This window comes from Lissotriton vulgaris, chromosome 1_1 (genome assembly GCF_964263255.1).
Source record: "Lissotriton vulgaris chromosome 1_1, aLisVul1.2, whole genome shotgun sequence".
Lineage (NCBI taxonomy): Eukaryota > Metazoa > Chordata > Amphibia > Caudata > Salamandridae > Lissotriton > Lissotriton vulgaris.
The window spans coordinates 204,384,207-204,409,879 of NC_141685.1; the positions used below are offsets into that span (position 1 = coordinate 204,384,207).

Consider the following 25,673-nt stretch of genomic DNA (forward strand, 5'->3'; position numbering starts at 1 on the left):
CCGACTTCGGGTTTGACGCCGGCTCCGACCCCGGCAGAGTCGGTTCTGGATCCGTCTGCTTCGTTCATGAAGAAGAGGTCGAGGCGTGAGGCCCAGGGACTTCTGGAGGAAGAAAGGTATTGGGATGCTGACGTGGAGGAAGGGGAGTTGCAGGATTCGGAGGATCCTTTTGATGACCTGAGAGAGGCCAGTGGACTTGAACTGTCTCCTGAGTGGGATTTGGCCTCTGTGTCAGACGCGCCTTCCAAGGATGTGACACCTAATCACGTTGTAATTAAGAAGGCTGCAGACTTGTTAAATATTACTCTGCGTACCGCTGAATACAAGTCAAATATTCCCCCCAATTACCCTCCTTGCCAGGGTCATTGTTCGGAGGACCATCTGCTTCTCCTGTAGGAAGAAGTCCTCGCACTGTTCAAACAGGGTGCAATAGAGGTGGTTCCAGAGCAGGAAAGGGATCAGGGGTGCTACTCCCGGTATTTTCTGATCCCCAAGACGGATGGCAGATTTCGTCCTATCTTGGATCTCAGGATCTTGAATCTCTTCCTGAAGCAGGAGAAGTTCAAGATGCTCACACTTGCGCAGGTTCTTCAAGCGCTGCTGGATGAAGACTGGATGGTGTCGATCAATTTACAGTATGCGTATTTTCATATTCCCACCCTGAAGTCGCACAGGAAGTATCTCCGTTTCACGGTTGGGTCGCAACACTACCAGTTTGCGGTACTCCCGTTTGGTTTTACTACTGCGCCTCGAGTCTTCACCAAGGTGATGGCAGTGGTGGCTGCACATCTCAGAAGATCAGGATACCAGTATTTCCGTATCTGGATGATTAGCTGATCAAAGCAGAATCTCCGGAGTTAGTGCTCCATCATCTGCAAGAGACAACTCAGTTGTTGCACAGGTTGGGTTTTTCGATAAATGTACCCAAATCTCACCTGGTGACCTCCCAGCGCAACCTGTTTATAGGTGCGGTACTGGACACAACGGTGTGTCGTGCATTCCCTCCTCCTCAAAGAATTCGCGACATACAGGAAATGATTCCTTTATTTTACAATGGAGCGGTTGTTCCAGTCCTGAAGGTCCTTCGTCTGCTTGGTATGATGGCTTCTTGCATCCTGTTGGTCAACCATGCACGCTGGCACATGAGGGCACTCCAGTGGTGCCGCCGCAGGCAGTGGTATCAGCACAGCGGAGATCTCGGGGAGTCAGTGAGGATCTCGATGTGAGAAGTTGGCCCGATATGCAACGTTCGCTATTCTAGCGACCGCTATGTATCGTTCCAACGACCCTTATGGTGTTTGGTTGTAAGTCAACCTATAGACCAGCTATCCTAGTAGCGTGGATACGAGCAGTCTAAGGCTAAAGACTCGAGAGGGCGTGTTAAGCCAGCTGTTTACCACACATGTACCCCTTGAACACCCAGTGAAAGGACACCACACAAGTGTTATGAAAATAAACAGTATATTTATTAAGAATCACAACAGCCCTGTACTCTTTATGAGGACAGGGTACTAAGCACAAACCAAATCTCTTTAGCAAATACTTTAAGTGCACAATTAGAAACAAGTGTCCGAGGACACGGAAAGATTAAGGTCTCGGGCGGACCCGATAAGGCAAGTCGGAAGCGAGGGACTCGGGACCCTAGAGTAAGGAGGCTATGCAGGCACCGAAATGCCGAGTTACCTAGCCACGAGGGCTGCGGCTGCACAAGTCTTACAGGCGTCGGGGTCTTCGCTGACGAGCCAGGAGCCGGAAGAAAAGGAGTTGCTGGCCGGCGACCAGTGCTGAATAGTTCGTAGAGATCCAAGCCTGGATCGGAGATTGAAGAAACCTGAAAGCAGAGGGGACCAAGTTCGTACTACTAGCCAGTAGTCAGAGGGTACCAGGAAGGCACCGGTTGGCCGTCACCTCGACCAGGTGAGTGGGCGACGCTAGGCTCTGCAGTCTCACGGACCAGGAGGCGTTGTCGGCGACCACGGCGGAGGTGCGAGCTGTCCCACGAAGGATGATGCTGTCGGCGTCGCTGGGCCCAGGATGGGGCAACAAGCCTTGGCAGTTCTCAGGGCCACGTGGTGGGCCTAAGAGGGCGTCTTGAGTGGACCAGGAGGGTCCGGGGTGCTTCTCGCAAAGATGGAAGCAAGGGCCAGTCTGGAGCAACCAGACCGGCAGTGATGATTCTCGGATGTCGTCACAGAAGGGCACAAGCCAGCGGCTAGTGACCAGACAACGTGCTGAGCAGCGAGCAGAAGGGCCCCACGCAGATCGTGGAGATGCTGGGAGACTGCACTTCGGTGCTGGAGCGGCTCAGGGTCGGGGCTTCTCGGACCCCAGAGCACTCACCAGAGAGTTACCTCGATGGTCGTGCTGGTTTTTAAGAGCGTGCAGGTTCTGATGATGGCCGGTCCCTCGAGGTCTCGTCGCACCCACAGATCACAGCTGAGCTGATGACGTGGGTAGAGGTCAGAGGTGCCAGGGAAGCCGGTTCTCGTCGAGCTGGGCAGTCGGATTCCTTGAGGAAGGACTTACAGCAAACCGCAGAGTTCTTAGTTGGTGCCCGCTGATGCAGGGTGACTACTCCTTAGTCACAAGGGAGAAATCTTGAGAAGAGTCTTGAATGTCCTTTCGTAGAAAGTAGTTCTTGAGTCAAAGATGATCCAATTTGGAAGGGTCCCCGCTCCGGTCTTTATTCTAAAGAAAGGGGTGGGTACATGACTAGGTCCTGCCCTAAGGGTGGGACCAGGAAGGGGGGTAGTTACGCCCCTCTCCCCTGCCGGACTTTCCCCAGGCCAGAGCTGTCGCCCCTGGAACTGGTTCTAACCGGCAGATGCGTAGTGAGCACCGGGCTGCCACTCCGCAGTCACCTTCTCGCCAAAGCCCTACCTACCCAGAATACACAAACCCTGTCTGGGACGGTGCGAACACCGCCCTCGACAGGAAACCCTTTGTCCAAGCGCTCCTCGCTGGAAGGACTCCCAGCAGCAGGAGGTCAGACTCGTGTCTGTGGTGGCAGCATCCATTTTGTGGAGCTGAGGTTTCAGTTAACTTTAACCGGGGTTCACAGTTACGTACATGTCGTGTCCCTCTAGAAGGGTGGAATGCTAACCTCATCGCCAGTATTGGTGAGAGGGCAGCACCCCGATTCGTATGACACCTTACTCGACATGCCTTGATAACGCGACACCGGAGTTACCGTTATGGTACGCGTTATCATGGAACAGCCATTGGGTCTTGATTCCGCAAGCTGCAACCGGGCTCGGCTCGGGCCTGAACCTAGCTCACACGAGCCCACGCACTCTGCCTTCAGGATTGTTAAGGCCTGCCATAGGAGTGACTGATAGGAACTCGGGTGTCCATGGTATGGTTAGATATAGAGCTACTATACCTAAAGCGAAGGGTGGTTACACGGCTTCGCCCCAGCTGTCGTGCAGCCAGTTGTGTCAATTTTAGGAGGCCAGCCAGGGGTGGCATAATACATGCTTCAGCCCCTGGCGGCCCTGGGTACACCTATGCCCTGCGTTACGGGGTCTGATAAGGTGGCCCAGTACCAATTGGAAATGTACCTAGGGTACATGGAATCCATTTTAAAGAGAGAGCAGTAGGCCTGGGGTCCTGATTGGCAGGGTCCCAGGTCGACTATGTCCAAAACCAGCTAAAACACAGGGCAAAAAGTTGGGGGCAACCATAGTCAGGATGTACCTTCCTACACAACCCCCCCCCCAAACGAAAGGAGATAAGGCTATCCTTGTCCAGGTAAGCCTCTATTACCTAAGTGGCCATATAAGGAAGGACCAGCTCTGGCTTGGTTTCCCCCTGTGTCATGGTCCACTAGGCAACCCCTCACCCTAAAGGTATCTGAGGGTCTCCACCATAGGGAATCTCTGTCTCTGGTGTGTCTTGGGAAAGAAGAAGGCTGATGCTGGGATGGAGTACTGAAGTGAGGCTCCTCTACCTTTGGGCTCAACTTCCTCCAATCACCATTCATCATGTGCGCCTTTCTTTCTTTAGCTGAGATGCACTGAGCTCTCAGGGTCAGCCTCTGGCTACCTAAAGCTGGAGGCTGAGTCCCTCTGTTTGGCTTACTGGAGGGACAGGTCAGGTCTGGGGTTTTTAGGCCCCATGTTTGGCTGTGCCCAACAGTGTCCAGCTGGGGGAGTTCCCTAACTACTTTTAAGGGGGATCCCTCAGGAGTCTGTTCTATTCTCACTTGGCTAGGTTTACCAGCTTCAGTGATCCTAATCTGTTGATTAAGGGGTTCTTTTGGACAGGGGGCCCTTTTGGGTCCGCCACTGGCCTCCCTGTCCTCTTCAGCCCTGGGCTGACTGAGGCAGGGTAGAGAGGTGCAGGTTACCTGCTCCAGACTGGGTCCCACCTGGGAAGGGTCCACTGCCATCAGGGGCTCTGCCAGGCTAGGCCTGACTACCTCTGGGGCAGTTCCTTCAACAGGGGTAGAGTCAGTTCCCTGAGGAGGCTGGCTCTCACCTAGTGTCTGGGAGGGGGAAGACTCCTCTTCCTCCTCAATGCTCTCTGTTTGAGTGGAGTGATCCATTGTTTCAGGCTTCACAACCTCACTATCTGTTTGAGTAGAGGCTGAGACCATTTCAACCTTGCCAACCTTTTCAGGAGGGCACTCACTTTGTGTTTGGGCTGTGACTGTCACAGCCCTCCTATCCTGTTCTGGAAAGTCTGTCTGAGCCTGGGCAGTGGCTACCACTGCCCTTCCAACCTTTTCAGGGAGGAATGGTGCTTGGACTGGGGCTGTAGCTATTACTGCCCCACTAACCGGTCTGGATAGGCCTATCATTCTGGAGTGAGTTTCTTGCTCCACCTCAGCCCATGCTGAGAGTTCCAGGTCATTCCCCAGTAAGCAATCTACAGGTAGGTTATCTGTCACTGCCACTCTCATGGGCCCTGTGACATTACCCCAGCTGAGCTTGACTACTGCCATGGGATGCCTTCTCTTCACTCCATGAATGTCTGTCACCTGATAAGTAAAACCAGGGGTCAGTTGAGCAGAGGGGACCAGATGGTCACTCACCATGGTGAGGCTGGCCCCTGTGTCTCTGAATGCCTCAACTTTCTGACCATTCACTAAAACTTCTTGTCTATACTTTCCCAAAATGTGGGGTCCCGTAGTGAAGTTGGCAATCCCCATGCCAGTCTCACAGACAAGAGTGTGGTCAGGGAACCTGGCTAGGCCATAGTCCTCCTGATTGCCCAAAGTAATGCCCACCACATTCTTGGGGGCACTCCCACCACCTGGGGGATTACCACTAGTGGTAACAGGAGGTCTGGGAGTGTTACTTGGGGGTATGTTTTCCTTATTGCTATTTTTAGGGCACTTGGCATCACTTTTGTAATGGCCCACCTGTTTACAGGTATGGCAATAAGGCTTCTTCTGTTCTGAAGGAGTGTTCTGGGACCCACCACCCTTGTTGGAGTTTTGGGGCCCTTGGGAAGTCTTCTCTGTGGATTTATCCTCACCCTTCTCTTGAGGCTTGGTTGATTCCTTTTTCTGGTCACCACCCTGGTTTTTAGGCCTAACCCTGGTTCTGACCCATTTGTCTGCCCTCTTACCCAATTCCTGTGGAGAGGTCAACTCAGAGTCTACCAGGTGCTGATGTAATAGCTGGTTCTGACAATTATTTAAGATCTGCTCCCTTATAATTAGATTATACAATCCTTTAAAATCAGTAACCTTACTACCCAGTAGCCAGCCTTCAAAAGCCTTAGTGGCACAATCAACAAAGTCAGACCAATCTTGAGCCTGCGTTTTCTGGGTATCCCTGAACAGCACCCTGTACTGCTCAGTGGTTAGGCCGAACCCTTCAACGAGTGTATTTTTCAAGACTTGGTAATCGTTAGCATCCTCCACCCTTGTGGTGAGGAGCTTGTCTCTTCCTTTTCCTTCAAAGGAGAGCCACAAGATAGCTGCCCACTGACTCTGGGGAACACCCTGCACAGTGCAGGCCCTCTCCAAAGCAGTAATCCATTTGTGGATGTCGTCCCCTTGTTTAAAGGGGGGCACTATCTTCCCAAGGTGTTTCGTATCGAAACTCTTTTCCCTATTACTAGGTACATTGCTGCCACCAGTGGGGACTACCCCACTTAACTGTTGCTCTCTAGCAAAGGCAAGCCTTTCTTTGGCCAGGGCAAGTTCTTCCCTTTCGATCCTCAGATTAGCTGCCCTTTCTTTAGCTTCGTACACTCTCCTCTGAGGGGACGTCATCCCTCTTTGAGAAGAGTTGTGAGAGCCATTGGTTCGAAGGGATCCGCCAGAGTCTCTTGACAGAGATCGGGCTCGTCCATTCCCAATGTTAAGCTGACCTGATAGTGGCCCCAGGGGTCCCCCAGTACCGCTATCATGTTTGCTTAAGTTGGACCTGCTTAGTCTGACGACTTCTACCTGTCCCTTATCTGCCTCATCCCCAGAGAGATCCTCATCCTCCTCCACATCCTCGTTCTCAGTTGCGAGGTGAATGAGGTCAGGATCGTCTCGGGTCGGGTTCCCTCGAGGGGAGGCACGTCTCCTTCTGGATTAGAAGAGATACGAAGTTTCTCAGCTCTCCTGGCATCATAAGTCTCCAAGAGACCAATCAGAAAGGACGTTGTGGGGTTAGACCCCTGCTGAATCTTCCTGGAGTGACACAGTCGTCTTAACTCCTTGAAGCTCAGCACAGTATATCCTGAAGGGATGACCTGTGGAGGGTCAACTGACACAAGGGGAGACCCAGAGTTTCCTCCTTTGTCCGACATACTGGTTCTAGTGTGGTGTAAGTGATGCACCTACCTACACTACGTGTTTACCTACTGTACCCTTGCTAAGAGTTGTAGCCAAGGTGTGCTAAGCCTTGAGGAGCTACAACAGCTGGTTCAGTAGAACTCAGAGTATTCTAAGCTTTTAGTTATATGTACTAACAGTACTTTGTGCGATCTTTCAACAAGATATTCTTAGGATACGTGTGGTAAAACAACAGCAAGCTCAAATCCCAACCGCTGCTCACCAATGTGAGAAGTTGGCCCGATATGCAACGTTCGCTATTCTAGCGACCGCTATGTATCGTTCCAACGACCCTTATGGTGTTTGGTTGTAAGTCAACCTATAGACCAGCTATCCTAGTAGCGTGGATACGAGCAGTCTAAGGCTAAAGACTCGAGAGGGCGTGTTAAGCCAGCTGTTTACCACACATGTACCCCTTGAACACCCAGTGAAAGGACACCACACAAGTGTTATGAAAATAAACAGTATATTTATTAAGAATCACAACAGCCCTGTACTCTTTATGAGGACAGGGTACTAAGCACAAACCAAATCTCTTTAGCAAATACTTTAAGTGCACAATTAGAAACAAGTGTCCGAGGACACGGAAAGATTAAGGTCTCGGGCGGACCCGATAAGGCAAGTCGGAAGCGAGGGACTCGGGACCCTAGAGTAAGGAGGCTATGCAGGCACCGAAATGCCGAGTTACCTAGCCACGAGGGCTGCGGCTGCACAAGTCTTACAGGCGTCGGGGTCTTCGCTGACGAGCCAGGAGCCGGAAGAAAAGGAGTTGCTGGCCGGCGACCAGTGCTGAATAGTTCGTAGAGATCCAAGCCTGGATCGGAGATTGAAGAAACCTGAAAGCAGAGGGGACCAAGTTCGTACTACTAGCCAGTAGTCAGAGGGTACCAGGAAGGCACCGGTTGGCCGTCACCTCGACCAGGTGAGTGGGCGACGCTAGGCTCTGCAGTCTCACGGACCAGGAGGCGTTGTCGGCGACCACGGCGGAGGTGCGAGCTGTCCCACGAAGGATGATGCTATCGGCGTCGCTGGGCCCAGGATGGGGCAACAAGCCTTGGCAGTTCTCAGGGCCACGTGGTGGGCCTAAGAGGGCGTCTTGAGTGGACCAGGAGGGTCCGGGGTGCTTCTCGCAAAGATGGAAGCAAGGGCCAGTCTGGAGCAACCAGACCGGCAGTGATGATTCTCGGATGTCGTCACAGAAGGGCATAAGCCAGCGGCTAGTGACCAGACAACGTGCTGAGCAGCGAGCAGAAGGGCCCCACACAGATCGTGGAGATGCTGGGAGACTGCACTTCGGTGCTGGAGCGGCTCAGGGTCGGGGCTTCTCGGACCCCAGAGCACTCACCAGAGAGTTACCTCGATGGTCGTGCTGGTTTTTAAGAGCGTGCAGGTTCTGATGATGGCCGGTCCCTCGAGGTCTCGTCGCACCCACAGATCACAGCTGAGCTGATGACGTGGGTAGAGGTCAGAGGTGCCAGGGAAGCCGGTTCTCGTCGAGCTGGGCAGTCGGATTCCTTGAGGAAGGACTTACAGCAAACCGCAGAGTTCTTAGTTGGTGCCCGCTGATGCAGGGTGACTACTCCTTAGTCACAAGGGAGAAATCTTGAGAAGAGTCTTGAATGTCCTTTCGTAGAAAGTAGTTCTTGAGTCAAAGATGATCCAATTTGGAAGGGTCCCCGCTCCGGTCTTTATTCTAAAGAAAGGGGTGGGTACATGACTAGGTCCTGCCCTAAGGGTGGGACCAGGAAGGGGGGTAGTTACGCCCCTCTCCCCTTCCGGACTTTCCCCAGGCCAGAGCTGTCGCCCCTGGAACTGGTTCTAACCGGCAGATGCGTAGTGAGCACCGGGGTGCCACTCCGCAGTCACCTTCTCGCCAAAGCCCTACCTACCCAGAATACACAAACCCTGTCTGGGACGGTGCGAACACCGCCCTCGACAGGAAACCCTTTGTCCAAGCGCTCCTCGCTGGAAGGACTCCCAGCAGCAGGAGGTCAGACTCGTGTCTGTGGTGGCAGCATCCATTTTGTGGAGCTGAGGTTTCAGTTAACTTTAACCGGGGTTCACAGTTACGTACATGTCGTGTCCCTCTAGAAGGGTGGAATGCTAACCTCATCGCCAGTATTGGTGAGAGGGCAGCACCCCGATTCGTATGACACCTTACTCGACATGCCTTGATAACGCGACACCGGAGTTACCGTTACGGTACGCGTTATCATGGAACAGCCATTGGGTCTTGATTCCGCAAGCTGCAACCGGGCTCGGCTCGGGCCTGAACCTAGCTCACACGAGCCCACGCACTCTGCCTTCAGGATTGTTAAGGCCTGCCATAGGAGTGACTGATAGGAACTCGGGTGTCCATGGTATGGTTAGATATAGAGCTACTATACCTAAAGCGAAGGGTGGTTACACGGCTTCGCCCCAGCTGTCGTGCAGCCAGTTGTGTCAAATTTAGGAGGCCAGCCAGGGGTGGCATAATACATGCTTCAGCCCCTGGCGGCCCTGGGTACACCTATGCCCTGCGTTACGGGGTCTGATAAGGTGGCCCAGTACCAATTGGAAATGTACCTAGGGTACATGGAATCCATTTTAAAGAGAGAGCAGTAGGCCTGGGGTCCTGATTGGCAGGGTCCCAGGTCGACTATGTCCAAAACCAGCTAAAACACAGGGCAAAAAGTTGGGGGCAACCATAGTCAGGATGTACCTTCCTACACTCGAGAGAAACTGCAGCGGATCTGTCTTGGTGGCGCGTGGAAGGCAATCTGTCACAAGGAAAGCCTTTTCAACTACCTCCATCGGTGGCCACAGTGATAACGGATGCATCCACTCTAGGGTGGAGTGCTCATCTGGGGATCTGGAGGTCAAAGGTCTTTGGTCTCCAGAGGAAAGGTTGCTTCACATCAACCTTCTAGAATTGCGGGCGATACGTCTGGCGCTCAAGGCCTTCCTCCCTTCTCTTCGCGGTCAGTCAGTTCAAGTTCTGACGAACAACATGACCGCGATGTGGTCTGTCAACAAGCAGGGAGAAGTGGGGTCGCAGTGTCTCTGCAGAGAGGCTCTGCATCTCTGGTCCTGGGTTCAGGACCATCAGATTTGTCTGATGGCAAATCATCTGGCCGGAGTTCTGAACGTGTGTGCAGTCTCAGTCGGCAGTTCTCGGCCAACCACGAGTGGAGGCTCCATCCAGAGATAGTTCGTCATGTCTTTTGGGCGTGGGGGACTCCTCAGGTGGACCTGTTCGTCGCTCACGAGAATGCTCACTGCCTGTCATTCTGCAGCCTCCAGTTTCCGATGCAGGGAGCCTTGGGGGACGGGTTTCAGTTGAGTTGGGACTCCCAACTCCTTTACGCGTTTCCTCCCATACCCCTGATTCCTCGGGTTCTGAGGAAGATTTGCCAAGACTGGTCCCAAGTTATATTGATTGCCCCGGATTGGCCAAGAAGGGTGTGGTACACAGATCTTCTCCACCTCTCCTCGTGCCCGCCGCTCTGTCTCCGTCACAGGGCAGATATCCTCTCCCAGATGGAGGGGCAGGTTCTACACCCCCACCTCCAGACCTTACACCTTCATGCCTGGAGATTAAGCGGGGCAACCTGATTTCCTTTTCTCTTCCGCACGATGTGGTGGATGTCATCTTATCGGCCAGGCATGACTCCACAAAGTCCATTTATTCTTATAGATGGTCTAAATTTGTTGCTTGGTTTGGGGAGAAGTCCGTTGACCCTTTAAGGGCTCATTTGTCCAATATACTTCAATTCGCACTTTCTTTGGCCCAGCAGGGTTTTGCGGTGGCAACTATCAAAGGTTATTTGTCTGCCTTGTAGGCTTTCCTTTGTTTTCCGGACCAGCCCTCTTTGTTTAAATCACCTATTGTATTACGTTTCATTAAGGGCCTTACCAATACATTTCCTCCAACTCCTTTTATTGTACCTCAATGGGACTTGAACCTTGTTCTTACGTTCTTGATGGGTTCGCCTTTTGAACCTTTACACAAATGTCCCTTGAGACTTTTTTCTTTTAAGACTATTTTTCTAGTGGCAATTACTTCGGCAAGGAGAGTAAGTGAGCTTCAAGCTCTTACTTCAAAGCCCCCATTTTTATCTATTCATGCTGAAAGAATGGTTCTCAGGACCAGGGCTGCTTTTCTGCCTAAAGTGTTAACTCCTTTCCATCTGGGGCAGTCCGTTACCCTCCCTACCTTTTATCCTTCCCCTCACCCTTCCAAGGAGGAGGAGAGACGTCACCGATTGGACCCTAAGAGGGCGGTGAGCTTTTGCCTGGACAGAATAAGTGAGTTCAGGTTGGATGACCAGCTGTTTATTGGATTTGCTGGCGATTTCTTGTGAGAAATGCGCAGGCGCGGGCGGCCGCGCATGCCCATTAGTATCCAAGATGGCGGTGCGGTTACCAGAGAGAGTCCGGGAGACGCAGCTGACACGGTAAGTGGTGTTTATTCTTTTGAAAAACATTATTTAAGTATTTAGGGAGTGCGGGAGGGAGGCGGGTAGCGGGCAACTTCGCTACGCAGTGGGCGTAGTGTTGCCTGCTACGCCTACTTCGCAAATGGCGAAGTAGGCAACACTACGTCCAATCCGTGGGCGTAGTGAAGTACTACGCCCAGGGTTTGTCCAGAGTCTGTCTGCACACCAAGCCCTCAGTTTAGGTCATCAAAAATGCACAGGTCCTGGGGGTCCTAGGAACGACACCACACCCTGGCCTGGTGGTCCGTCCACCCAGGAGCGCTGGACTACCGTGAGCAGAGCCACCGCTGGCACCACTGGTTGCAACGCCTGGCGGTCTGTCCGCTCAGGAACCTCTGTGCTAACTTGAGCAGAGCATCTGCTGGCACCACTGGTTGCAACCCCTGACCTGGCCTGGTGGTCTGTGTGCCCAGGACCGCTGGGCTACCGCAAGCAGAGCCTCCGCTGGCACCACTGGTTGCATCTCTTGAACCGGTGGTCCGTTCGCCCAGGACTGCTGGGTTACCGTCAGCAGCGCTTTCCTGGATCCAGTGGTTGCAACCCCTGACCCAGCGGTCCATCAGTCCAGGAACTGCTGGGCTACTATGAGTAGAGCCTTTTGGTGGTGCCACTGGTTGCAGCCCCTGGCCTGGCGGTCTGTCTGCCCAGGACCACTGGGCTACCGTGAACAGAGCCGCCACTGGCACCACTGGTTGAAACCCCTGGCCTGGCGGTCCGTCTGCCCAGGACTACTGGGCTACCGTGAGCAGAGCCGCCCCTGACAACACTGGTTGCAACCCTTGACACAGCGGTTTATCTGCCCAGGAACCGCTGGGCTACCGTGAGCAGAGCCTCCGCTGGCACCACTGGTTGCAACCCCTGGCCTGGCGGTCTGTTCGCCCACGAGCGCTGGACTACCATTTGCAGAGCCTCCTCTGGCACCACTGGTTGCATCCCTTGACACAGTGGTTAGTCTGCCCAGGAACCACTGCGCTACCTTGAGCAGAGCCTCTGCTGGCCCTACTGGTTGCAACCCCTGACATGATGGTCCATCCGCCCAGGGGCGCTGGACTACCGTTTACAGAGCCTTCACTGGCACCACTGGTTACAACCCATGGCCTGGCAGTCCGTCCACCCAGGCGCGCTGAACTACTGTGAGGAGAGCCTCCGCTGGCACCAATGGTTGCCAATCCTGGTCTAGCGGTCCGTCTGCCCTGGAGCCACTGTGCTACCATGAGCAAAGCCTCTGCTGGCACTACTAGTTGCAACCCCTGGCCTGGTGGTCTGTCCGCCCAGTAGCGCTGGACTACCGTGAGCAGAGCCTTCGCTGGCACCACTGGTTGCAACCCCTGGGCTGGCGATCCGTCCACCCAGGAACCACAGCGCTACCGTGAGCAGAGCCTCTGCTGGAACTACTGGCTGCAACCCCTGGCCTGATGGTCCATCCGCCCAGGATCGCTGGACTACCGTTTACATAGCCTCCGCTGGCTCCACTGGTTGCAGCCCCTGGCCTGGCTGCCGGTCCATCCAGGAACCACTGCGCACCCGTGAGCAGAGCCTCCATTGGCACCACTGCTTTCAGCCCTTGACCCGGTGGTCCATCCGCCCAGGACTACTGGGTTACCATCAGCAGCGCTTCCCTGGCTCCAGTGATTGCAACCCCTGACCCAGCGGTCCGTCTTCCCAGGAACTGCTGGACTACAGTGAGCTGATTCTCCGCTGGCACTACTGGTTGCATCCCCTGGCCTGGCGGTCTGTCCTTCCAGGACCCACTGTGCTACAGTGAGCAGAGCCTCTGCTGTCACTACTGGTTGCAACCCCTAGCCTGGTGGTCTGTCCACCCTGGAGTGCTAGACTACCGTTAGCAGATCCTATGCTAATACCACTGGTTGCAACCCCGGCCTGGCAGTCCATTCACACAGGAACGACTGCGCTAATGTGAGCAGAGCCTCTGCTGGCACCACTGATTGCAACCCCTGGCCTGGCAGTCAGTGTGCCGAGGACCGCTGGGCTACGGCAATCAGAGTCTCCCCTGGCACCACTAGTTGCAACCCCTGGCCTGGTGGTCCGTCCGCCCAAGAACGCTGAACTACTGTGAGCAGAGCCTCCGCTGGCACCACTGGTTGCAACCCCTGGCCCAGCGGTCCGTCCGCTTTGGAACTACTGTGCTACCATGAGCAGAGCCTCTGCTGGCACTACTGGTTGCAACTCCTGGCTGGTGGTCTACCTGCCCAGGAGCGCTGGACTACCGTTAGCAGAGCCTCTACTGGGACCACTTGTTGAAACCCTTGACACAGCGGTCTATCTGCCCAGAAACAGCTGGGTTACCGTGAGCAGAGCCTCCGCTGTCACCACTGGTTGCAACCCCTGGCCAGGCGGTCCGTTCACCCAGGAGCGCTGAACTGCTGTGAGCAGAGCCTCCACTGGCACCGCTGGTTGCAACCCCTGGCCTGGCGGTCCGTCTGCCCAGGAACGGCTGGGCTACTGTGAGCAGACTGTGTCACAAGATTCGGGGCCCTGGTGGGGTCTCGACAAGGGTAGAGAGAGCCTCACTGAGGAGGTTGCAAGGGATATATTCTCCCTATGTAAAATTGGTTTAACAAATAGATATCCCTTCTGGAACCCAGACGGTCCCTAGTAATGACAGGGGAGAAGAGGAAAGTGGAGGAAACAACCAATGATGAAGGTGGGGGTGTTCTAAGTGAAGGAGAACACCTGAAAGAGTCTACACATTACTAATTTAGTAATTTCCCTTGGTTGAAGGGTGAGAAGGGAGGAAGACCATTTTGTTTTTATAGCCCTCACTCACTCTAATAGTGACATGCTTCATTCTCGGGCTCACCCTGAATCCTAGAGGTCAGGGTGGGGTTGACCGTCTTTCATGGAGCACTTATGAAGATAATTGGTATGGGGGCATAACATTAAGATTAGGGCCAGATGTAGGTAATTCCTATTTACAAACTCTTAAATACCGAATTTTACCGATTCGGTATTTAAGAGTCGGTAAATAGGAAGGGGAAATGTAGGTAATTCGAATTGAAGAATTTCCGAATCGGTAGGATTCGGTATTTACCGATTCGGTAAATACCGAATCGGTATTGCCCATTGATTCCTATGGGCCTTGAAGCCCATAGGAATCAATGGGCAATAACGATTCGGTATTTACCGAATCCTGCAAGGGTACAGGGGGTGTCACTTTGACACCCTCTAGCACCCCAATTCCGGACTTGTGTGCCATGTGGTACACATACATGCCCTAAGGGCATGGCTGTGTGTCACATGGCACAGGTGTACATGCACAGATGTGCATGCACACCTGAATTCGTGTTTTACCACCCACTAGGATTGGGTGGTAAAATACCGACTCTTAAGGGCCTGTGGCACTCTTAGGAGTGCCACCTACATGTGGATTTACCGAATCGGTAAATATACCGATTCGGTAATGTTGGACAGGCCACATGACGGGCTCGCTCCCTCCCCGCATGACAGAGCCGGGACATCAGCTCTCCAGATGCTACCCACCGAAGCAACTCACACTCCGTCCCCTACGGGACTCCTACTCCCGGACAACTCTGTATCACGGGCCCGGGCCACCGTCAGCACCATTGCCCGGCCCGGCCGCCATCTTGGACACTGCACCACGAGGCCGCGTGGCCTCAGCCCGAACCCAACCCTGGGCCTGGCCAGGCCCTGACATCCCGGCACCACCATCCACCCAGGAGGTGAACGGCCCACTTGGCAGGTCAATGGGAGAAAGGAGTGTCGATGGTTCTCCCCCGCCAGGTGCCGATTGCCCCGAGCCTCCCCGGGCGCTGGCTCCACCCCCCTGCTGGGTGTCTGGACTCCCTCATCCCGGACCTCCCGACCTCCAAGTGCGAGGGTCCGGACATCAAAGGCCGCCAGACCTATAACTGGGGCAGCTCCAGAGCAGGAAGGCAGTTGGATCCTGGAGTCGAGAGACACCGAGAAGAACTCATCCTTGACGGACTGCTGGCGCTGCCGCAGCCCTACCTTGTGAACTGTCGTCCTGCCGCTGGCGCTGCCGCGGCCCTCTGCAACCTACATCCTCGTCGGGACCTGCTGGCGCTGCCTCGACCCGTTGTAACTACCATCTTCGTTGGGACCTGCTGGCGCTGCAGCGATCCGTTGTAATCACCGTCTTCGTTGGAACCGGCTGGCGCTGCCGAGATCCGTTGTATCTACCACCTCCATCGGGACCTGCTGGCGCTGCAGCGGCCCGTCCCTCAAGAAACACCGAGATCGAGGATTGTGAGCTACCCATCATCTCATCGCAACTACCCGTTGGGTAATAAGACTGTCCCGCTACCCCCTTTCCCATCCAAGAGACTAGAATCGAGGGGACCCCTGAGTCCAGACCTCCTTGTACCATTCTACCGTACTTCAAGATTGCTTATAAAGAACGTTAAATCTTATCTCTGTGTGGTGCCTATCTGTGGGGGGGAAGTTACTTGTCTGTACGATCGCTGGAGACGGCTCTCCCCGGAGACCTCTCCCCTTGTCCTCGGCCGACCCTCCAGGTCCCGTCTAACATTGGTGGCCAGCGGCGCGATCCGAACCAACGCGTAATCGTACAGAAAGCAACTCACCCCATGACTAAACCACAATGCCGGCCCAAGAGAGCGGGTCTACGGAGAAATTCCAAATGGACAAGCTGGAGGAGTACAACCATTGAGAATTAAAACAATTTTGTATAGAACTGGGCATTGCTACCACCGGTCTGAGCACAAAAGATGACTTTAAACACGCCCTAGAATCATGGGCAGAGGGAAACACCGCTGGTCCCCGGGACCAACACAGCGAAGCCCCAGAAACTAACTCCGCTCCTTCCGAGGAAAGGAGAGCAGGTCTCTCCCGGGAAGAGATCCAAGAGCGAGAGAAAACCAGACTGCATGAATTAGAGTTGGCACGGCTCAAAATGGATGGAGAACTGAAACTAGCGGAATAAAATTGAACCTAGAACACTTACGGCTCTGAGAGGAGCGGGAGGAAAAACAAAGACAAAGAGAGCTTGAAGAAAAAAGACTGGCATATGAACACGAGCGCAAACTAGCCGAAATAGAACTACGTAAGCAAGGCAAGGACCTGGGGGTGCCCGAGCGACCACGCACCCCAGGGACTTCAGAAACAAAGGTCCACATTCCCAAAGATGTCGTCCGAGAGTTCTACCGAAACGACGACATACAGCAGTGGTTCAAGGCCTATGAGATCGCCATGTCCCCTCACCGGATCGATCCAAGTGACTGGGGAGCCGGTCTACGGGGGAGGTTCGTCAACGAAGGCCGTGATGCCCTGTTACAGCTCCCGGATCACCAAATGACGTCCTATGATCACATAAAGGCCGCCCTCCTCACTCGATATGGGCTAACACCCGAAATGTACCGCCAGAGGTTCAGCGACTGCACCCGAATCCCGGGTACCACTTGGGTGGAATATGTGAACTATTTCAGCCGAGCCCTCGAGGGATGGATCAAGGGGAGCAACGTAACGACCTACGAGCAGCTTTTTAACCTTGTTGTGTGGGAGCACCTCTCCAATAACTGCTTTGTCGAGCTCAGGCAGCACCTTCTCGACAGTAAAATGACTGATCCACGGCAGCTCGCCGCCGAGGCTGACCGATGGGAGAGCACCCGAGTGGGCCGGAGTGGCCCGAACGAGCAGAATAGGAACAACCAAGGCCATCACCGTCCCCGAGGAGGAGGAGGAGGCCAGGGCCGGGGGAAAGACACCGTCCCGGCCGCTCCCGCTACCAGCACCCCGCCCCCGGCCAACAGGGGCAACCCCCGATGCGCCCGGGGTTCAGAGCCAATGTCACGTGTCACCGATGCCAGCGAGTCGGTCACTACGCCAATGACCCGAACTGTCCACAGAACCAGACTCCGAGGCCCCGCCAGGTAGCGGCCGCCGCCCTCGGAGAAGAGCAAGTCTCTGAGGAACAGGAAGAGTACGAACACGAGCAACAAGAGTGGGAACCGGCCGCCATGGTCCTGGCGTGCCTGGGGGGAAGAGACATGGTCCCGCGGGCTCCCCTACCCGCCAACACTAGAAAGTATAGTCAGTGGGTGAGCATAAATGGACGCAAGGCCGAAGCCCTACGGGACACAGGGGCCAGTGTGACGGCCGTCCGCTGTCACCTGGTGACCCCCGAGCAAATAATACCGAACATTCTCTGCCCCGTCCGTTCAGCCGACAATTCAGAGAGCATGTGTCGGATGGCCTACGTCCCCTTCGAGTGGGGAGGAGTATCCGGCATGCTGAAGGTGACGGTCCGCGATGATGCCCCCGTGGACTGTCTCCTGGGGAAAGATCTCGAGAGTTCGCCATGGGCCGCCGTAGAAAGAAGAGAACACCTGGGGATGCTGGGCCTTCCGGACTGGGCGTGCGTAACTACCCGGCCCATGGCGGCCCGCGCCATACCCCGACCAGGAGAACCCGAATGGCCAGCACCTCCTCCCCCGATCGCTCCAGTGGGGGACGCCGACACCGTCGACCCCCCAGAACAAACCCAAGAAGAACTCGCTCAGCCCCAGGATCTCCCAGACCTGGCTCAGTGGCGTCAAGAAGGGGGACCCACCCAGGAACAATTCCGCCAAGAGCAAAAGACATGTCCCTCCCTCGAGGGACTCCGACAACAAGCCCTCGCCCAGAGCACGGGAGATACCGCCGGGGCCCACTGGATCTATTGGGACACTGATCTATTGTACAGTGAACAAAGAATCGCCGAGTTGGGGGCCAGTCGAGTGTTAGTGGTGCCCCTCCGTTTTAGAGACTTCCTGCTGAACTTGGCCCACGATGTCCCCCTGGCCGGACACTTGGGTCAGGACAAAACCTACAACCGCCTGGTGACCCACTTTTACTGGCCCAAGATGAGAAATGACGTACTCAACCACTGCCGGTCTTGTCCCACTTGTCAGGCCAGCGGGAAGAGCGGCCGCAAACTCAAGGCGCCCCTGCAGCCCTTTCCGGTGGTCACCACCCCGTTCGAAAATGTGGGAATAGACATTGTGGGGCCCCTGGACCCCCGAACAGCCCAAGGACATCGTTTCATTCTGGTGCTGGTGGACCATGCCACCCGCTATCCCGAGGCCATCCCCCTTCGAACTGTAACCGCACCGGTGGTCGGCCGAGCCTTGATGGGGATCTTCTCCCGGGTGGGCTTCCCCCGGGAAGTCGTCTGCGACAGAGGCACGAACTTCATTTCGAAATACATGAAATCCCTCTGGCAGCAGTGCGGGGTCACCTACCGATTCACAACCACCTATCACCCACAGGGGGACGGACTGGTTGAGCGGTTCAACCGTACACTCAAGGGAATGATTATGGGGTTAGAAGAGCCCCTCCGCCGCCAGTGGGATGTGCTCCTCCCGTGCCTCCTCTTCGCCTACCGAGAAGTCCCTCAGAAGTCCCTCGGCTTCAGCCCCTTCGAGCTCTTGTACGGGCACCCTGTTCGAGGGCCCCTCAGCCTAGTCAAGGAAGGTTGGGAGATGGCCCCCCTGAAAACCCCTCCAGACGTCTACAAGTACCTCCTGACCCTCCGCAATCAGACCAGGCGGTTCCGAGAAATCGCCAAAGCCAATCTTGAAGCCAGTCAGGAGGACATGAAGAAGTGGTACGATCAGAACGTCTCCTCCATAGAGTTCGTACCTGGCCAGCAAGTATGGGTGATGTCCCCCACCGAACCTTGTGCCCTGCAAGATAAGTGGACGGGGCCCTTCAAGGGGCTCGAACGCAAGAGCCCCGTCACCTATCTCATCGACATGGAATCTTCCCGGAACCCCCTCCGAGTCCTCCACGCCAACAGACTCAAGCCTCACTTTGTGGGCTTGGAGCTCAGCCTATTGATGGCTACAGATAGTGGGACAGAAGAAGACTCCGAGCCCCTCCGTGACCTACTGAGGACACGTGAAAAGGATGGTTCGGTAGACGGGGTCCGGCTGTCAGATGCCCTGACCTCAGAGCAGCGCCAAGACTGTCGGGCTCTCCTGCTGCAGTTCGCAGCTCTCTTTTCCCTCACCCCAGGGGTCACCCCCTGGTGCCTGCACGACGTGGACACGGGGGACAGTCCCCCCATCAGACATCGGGCGTACCGCGTGCCAGATCGGGTACGTGCCTGCATCCAGGAAGAAGTCTCTAAGATGCTCACCCTCGGAGTCATCGAACCCTCGGACAGCCCCTGGGCCAGCCCAGTCGTACTGGTCCCCAAAGCTGCTGCCCCTGGCACCACCCCTGAGCTCCGATTCTGCGTTGACTATCGGGGCCTGAACGCTGTCACCCGGACCGACGCTCACCCCATTCCCCGAGCCGATGAACTGATCGACCGCATGGGGGCTGCCCGCTACCTCAGCATCTTCGACCTGACAGCGGGCTACTGGCAGATCGGCCTCACCCCCAGGGCGCAAGAACGGTCCGCTTTCTCCACCCCGGATGGCCACTACCATTTCAAAGTGATGCCATTCGGCATGAAAAACGCCCCAGCAACTTTTCAACGCCTGGTGAACCAGGTATTGGCGGGCCTCGAAGAATTCAGCGCCGCCTACTGGACGATATCGCGGTTTACAGCCGCCACTGGTCAGATCACCTCCACCACCTCCGAGAGGTCCTGCAGGCCCTCCAACAGGCCGGCCTCACAATCAAGGCCAGCAAATGCCAGATTGGCCAGGGGTCCGTGACCTACCTCAGACACCAAGTGAGGAGCGGTCTGGTGGCCCCCCTCCAACTCAAGATCGCTGCCATCCAGTCCTGGCAACCGCCCGTAACGCAAACCGAGGTCCGGGCCTTCCTGGGGCTCACCGGATACTACCGGCGGTTTCTGAAGGACTATGGCAGCATTGTGGGGCCCCTCACGGCCCTGACATCCAAGAACCAGCCAAAAAGAGTCGACTGGACTCCCGATTGTCAAGCGTCCTTCGAAAAGCTGAAGGTCGCCATGTGCACCGCCCCGGTACTCCAGGCTCCCGACTACAGCCGGGAGTTCATCGTCCAGACTGATGCCTTCGACCATGGCATTGGGGCCGTCCTCTCCCAACTGAACACCGAGGGAGTCGACCAACCAGTGGCCTTCATCAGCAGACGTCTGTTGGCCCGAGAACAGCGCTGGAGCACCATCGAGAGGGAGGCCTTCGCTGTGGTATGGGCCCTCAAGAAGCTCCGGCCCTACCTCTTCGGTACCCACTTTCGGGTGCAAACAGATCACCGCCCCCTGCAATGGCTGATGCAGATGCGGGGGGAGAATCCCAAGCTCCTGCGATGGTCCATCTCCCTGCAAGGGATGGACTTCACGGTGGAACACCGCCCCGGCCAGGAGCACGCCAACGCAGATGGCCTGTCACGATTTTTCCGCCTCGACGAGGAGAGTCCCCAAGAAGATGGGTGACTCTCCCCGCCTTCAGCTGGGGGGGACGCATGTTGGACAGGCCACATGACGGGCTCGCTCCCTCCCCGCATGACAGAGCCGGGACATCAGCTCTCCAGATGCTACCCACCGAAGCAACTCACACTCCGTCCCCTACGGGACTCCTACTCCCGGACAACTCTGTATCACGGGCCCGGGCCACCGTCAGCACCATTGCCCGGCCCGGCCGCCATCTTGGACACTGCACCACAAGGCCGCGTGGCCTCAGCCCGACCCCAACCCTGGGCCTGGCCAGGCCCCGACATCCCGGCACCACCATCCACCCAGGAGGTGAACGGCCCACTTGGCAGGTCAATGGGAGAAAGGAGTGTCGATGGTTCTCCCCCGCCAGGTGCCGATTGCCCCGAGCCTCCCCGGGCGCTGGCTCCACCCCCCTGCTGGGTGTCTGGACTCCCTCATCCCGGACCTCCCGACCTCCAAGTGTGACGGTCCGGACATCAAAGGCCGCCAGACCTATAAATGGGGCAGCTCCAGAGCAGGAAGGAAGTTGTATCCTGGAGTCGAGAGACACCGAGAAGAACTCATCCTTGACGGACTGCTGCGCTGCCGCAGCCCTACCTTGTGAACTGTCGTCCTGCCGCTGGCGCTGCCGCGGCCCTCTGCAACCTACATCCTCGTCGGGACCTGCTGGCGCTGCCGCGACCCGTTGTAACTACCATCTTCGTTGGGACCTGCTGGCGCTGCCGCGATCCGTTGTAATCACCGTCTTCGTTGGAACCGGCTGGCGCTGCCGAGATCCGTTGTATCTACCACCTCCATCGGGACCTGCTGGCGCTGCCACGGCCCGTCCCTCAAGAAACACCGAGCTCGAGGATTATGAGCTACCCATCATCTCATCGCAACTACCCGTTGGGTAATAAGACTGTCCCGCTACCCCCTTTCCCATCCAAGAGACTAGAATCGAGGGGACCCCTGAGTCCAGACCTCCTTGTACCATTCTACCGTACTTCAAGATTGCTTATAAAGAACGTTAAATCTTATCTCTGTGTGGTGCCTATCTGTGGGGGGGAAGTTACTTGTCTGTACGATCGCTGGAGACGGCTCTCCCCGGAGACCTCTTCCCTTGTCCTCGGCCGACCCTCCAGGTCCCGTCTAACAGGTAAATTTACGGAATCGGTAAAATATAGGCCCCCTACATCTGAAAACCCTAATACCGGTCGGTAACGGCCGAATTCGGCCGTTACCGACCGGTATTAGGGCTCCTACATCTGCCATATCACCATAGAAAGCATGTACCTAGAAGTGAACCAAGCACACTGTCCTATCACCAAGAAAAATCAGATTTAGAAATGAATCAGGCACACCACTCCTTTTCTACAGAAGTCATAGCCTTTGGCCCTTATTTAAAAATCTCTGAATTTAGCATTTTGTGCCTTAATCAGAATTACATGTGGGGCAGGAAAACTATGCTAAATGAGTGGGGAAAAGAATAGGTAATTCTCCATTTCAAAGGGGATAGTTTGTAATGACACAGTAATCCCCCACCTTGGAATTATTGTATTCTATGGATTAAATAAACCCAGGTGCAGAGTTACTGCAGCTGTTTACCTGCCGGTCTCTCATTTAAAAAAAAGTTTCTATGTGGATTTAAATGTGACACATTTTCATATTGATTGTTTTCAAACAAATGAAGTCATTTTGGGTTGGTGGAACTGGAGTCTTGCTGGAAAGTGGACCCATCAGATCGGCAGTTCTCTGGCCCTGTTCATATGCAGGGGAGCCGCTAATTGCGCACTAGTTGACGCGCCGTGGCTCTGCCCACGTACAATCATTGGCGCTAGCCCATCTGCCTTGAGGCTGCAACATTAGATGCATTGGAAGGCCTGATCGATTTACAGCTGACCTCCTGATGCAGATTGGATGTGCCAAGATAGAAAAATCATCAATATTTCATACCTACTGGAAGAAAACTCACTTCACAGCAAGGACATATTTTTGCTTTGCATAAATTAACTGCTGCTTTGGGCTTTTATCTCCACAAAACAAAAAAATGCTGAGCAAATCTTTACACCATTGCTGCTTACCTGGAATTCAGTTTGCTGAAAGTGCTTCCGCTTGCGCACTGAAAGTGCTTCTGCTTGAATGCTGAAAGTGCTCCCACCACACCAGCAGAAGCACCTTTGGTAAAAAAAATCACCAAAAACCCGGCAGAGATCTCCAAGTATTTTGAAAGGTCCTCCACTAGAAAGAGACAGCCAATTCTGAAGTGTTTTTAACCAAATGTTTTTCCTGTTTATTTTACCTTAGATATATGTCAAACTAAAGTTTCACACTTTTAACCTAGATTTAACAGACGTAAATAATTCCATATCCAAAATGTTCTGCATAGAGAGCTGCCTGACTACCTGAGAAGAGCTCAAAGCTCTGCCTGCTTGGAATGGGGGATAAGTAGATTCATCAGGCAGTGGACAGAAGGCAGTACCAACGTACATCCTGTCACCAGTTAACTTGTGTAAACCGTTCTGCACATCAAAGTGCTGAATATGGTTTGGTTCAGTTGCTTCATGTTTGTCCAATCCAGTTCTATTCATCTGTGGAGGTTATACTGCATGGATCCCCTTAGCACAGGATACCTGAAGTCGTCCTCTCTGCTTGTCTTCCCTTAGATGGCAGTGACCTTTGATGACCAGTTCCTCCTGACTGTCTCGGAGGACAGCGCCACGCTTGTCTGGAAGATATCCGACAAGGAAGGGCGAGGTTTGAAGCGGGAGAAGGAAGTAGGATATGCCGAAGAGGTGCTCATCACCAAGACGGACATTGATGAGAAGGTAGGGTGGAAGAAGGTCAGCCTGTGCTCTGTGGGACTGGGAGATGAAAGTGAGAGAGTGGAAGTTTGAGAGAAGCTGCAGAGTGGAAGGTGCATCGAGTGAGTGCCAGAAGCTGCAGAGTGGAAGGTGCATCGAGTGAGTGCCAGAAGCTGCAGAGTGGAAGGTGCATCGAGTGAGTGACAGAAGCTGCAGAGTGGAAGGTGCATCGAGTGATTGCCAGAAGCTGCAGAGTGGAAGGTGCATTGAGTGAGTGCCAGAAGCTGCAGAGTGGAAGGTGCATCGAGTGAGCGCCAGAAGCTGCAGAGTGGAAGGTGCATCGAGTGAGCCCCAGAAGCTGCAGAGTGGAAGGTGCATCGAGTGAGTGACAGAAGCTGCAGAGTGGAAGGTGCATCGAGTGAGTGACAGAAGCTGCAGAGTGGAAGGTGCATCGAGTGAGTGCCAGAAGCTGCAGAGTGGAAGGTGCATCCAGTGAGCGCCAGAAGCTGCAGAGTGGAAGGTGCATCAAGTGAGCCCCAGAAGCTGCAGAGTGGAAGGTGCATCGAGTGAGTGACAGAAGCTGCAGAGTGGAAGGTACATCGAGTGAGTGCCAGAAGCTGCAGAGTGGAAGGTGCATCGAGTGAGCACCAGAAGCTGCAGAGTGGAAGGTGTATCGAGTGAGTGACAGAAGCTGCAGAGTGGAAGGTGCATCGAGTGAGTGACAGAAGCTGCAGAGTGGAAGGTGCATCGAGTGAGTGCCAGAAGCTGCAGAGTGGAAGGTGCATTGAGTGAGTGCCAGAAGCTGCAGAGTGGAAGGTGCATCGAGTGAGCTCCAGAAGCTGCAGAGTGGAAGGTGCATCGAGTGAGCGCCAGAAGCTGCAGAGTGGAAGGTGCATCGAGTGAGCCCCAGAAGCTGCAGAGTGGAAGGTGCATCGAGTGAGTGACAGAAGCTGCAGAGTGGAAGGTGCATCGAGTGAACGCCAGAAGCTGCAGAGTGGAAGGTGCATCGAGTGAGTGACAGAAGCTGCAGAGTGTAAGGTGCATCGAGTGAACACCAGAAGCTGCAGAGTGGAAGGTGCATCCAGTGAGCGCCAGAAGCTGCAGAGTGGAAGGTGCATCGAGTGACCCCAGAAGCTGCAGAGTGGAAGGTGCATCGAGTGAGTGCGAGGTTTGAAGCGGGAGAAGGAAGTAGGATATGCCGAAGAGGTGCTCATCACCAAGACGGACATTGATGAGAAGGTAGGGTGGAAGAAGGTCAGCCTGTGCTCTGTGGGACTGGGAGATGAAAGTGAAAGAGTGGAAGTTTGAGAGAAGCTGCAGAGTGGAAGGTGCATCGAGTGAGCCCCAGAAGCTGCAGAGTGGAAGGTGCATCGAGTGAGTGACAGAAGCTGCAGAGTGGAAGGTACATCGAGTGAGTGCCAGAAGCTGCAGAGTGGAAGGTGCATCGAGTGAGCGCCAGAAGCTGCAGAGTGGAAGGTGTATCGAGTGAGTGACAGAAGCTGCAGAGTGGAAGGTGCATCGAGTGAGTGCCAGAAGCTGCAGAGTGGAAGGTGCATCGAGTGAACGCCAGAAGCTGCAGAGTGGAAGGTGCATCGAGTGAGTGCCAGAAGCTGCAGAGTGGAAGGTGCATCGAGTGAACGCCAGAAGCTGCAGAGTGGAAGGTGCATCGCGTGAGTGAGTGACAGAAGCTGCAGAGTGTAAGGTGCATCAAGTGAGTGCCAGAAGCTGCAGAGTGGAAGGTGCATCGAGTGAGTGACAGAAGCTGCAGAGTGGAAGGTGCATCAAGTGAGTGCCAGAATCTGCAGAGTGGAAGGTGCATCGAGTTAGTCACAGAAACTGCAGAGTGGAAGGTGCATCGAGTGAGTGCCAGAAGATGCAGAGTGGAAGGTGAATCGAGTGAGTGCCAGAAGCTGCAGAGTGGAAGGTGCATCGAGTGAGTGACAGAAGCTGCAGAGTGGAAGGTGCATGGAGTGAGTGACAGAAGCTGCAGAGTGGAAGGTGCATCAAGTGAGTGCCAGAAGCTGCAGAGTGGAAGGTGCATCGAGTTAGTCACAGAAGCTGCAGAGTGGAAGGTGCATCGAGTGAGTGCCAGAAGCTGCAGAGTGGAAGGTGCATAAAGTGAGTGCCTGAGGCTGCAGAGTGGAAGGTGCATCGAGTTAGTCACAGAAGCTGCAGGGTGGAAGGTGCATCGAGTGAGTGCCAGAAGCTGCAGAGTGGAAGGTGCATCAAGTGAGTGCCAGAAGCTGCAGAGTGGAAGGTGTATC

General features: G+C 54.8%; 1 protein-coding gene across 1 annotated transcript in view; it reads left to right on the top strand.

The window, feature by feature from the left end:
• The window catches only part of CFAP57 (cilia and flagella associated protein 57), a 378,308-nt gene that overhangs the window by 201,319 nt on the left and 151,316 nt on the right, over positions 1–25,673 (top strand). Inside the window, exon 12 of the mRNA XM_086952180.1 lies at positions 23,272–23,433. Within this exon, the coding sequence (XP_086808306.1) occupies positions 23,272–23,433 (162 nt within the window). The remainder of the gene's footprint in view (positions 1–23,271; positions 23,434–25,673) is intronic.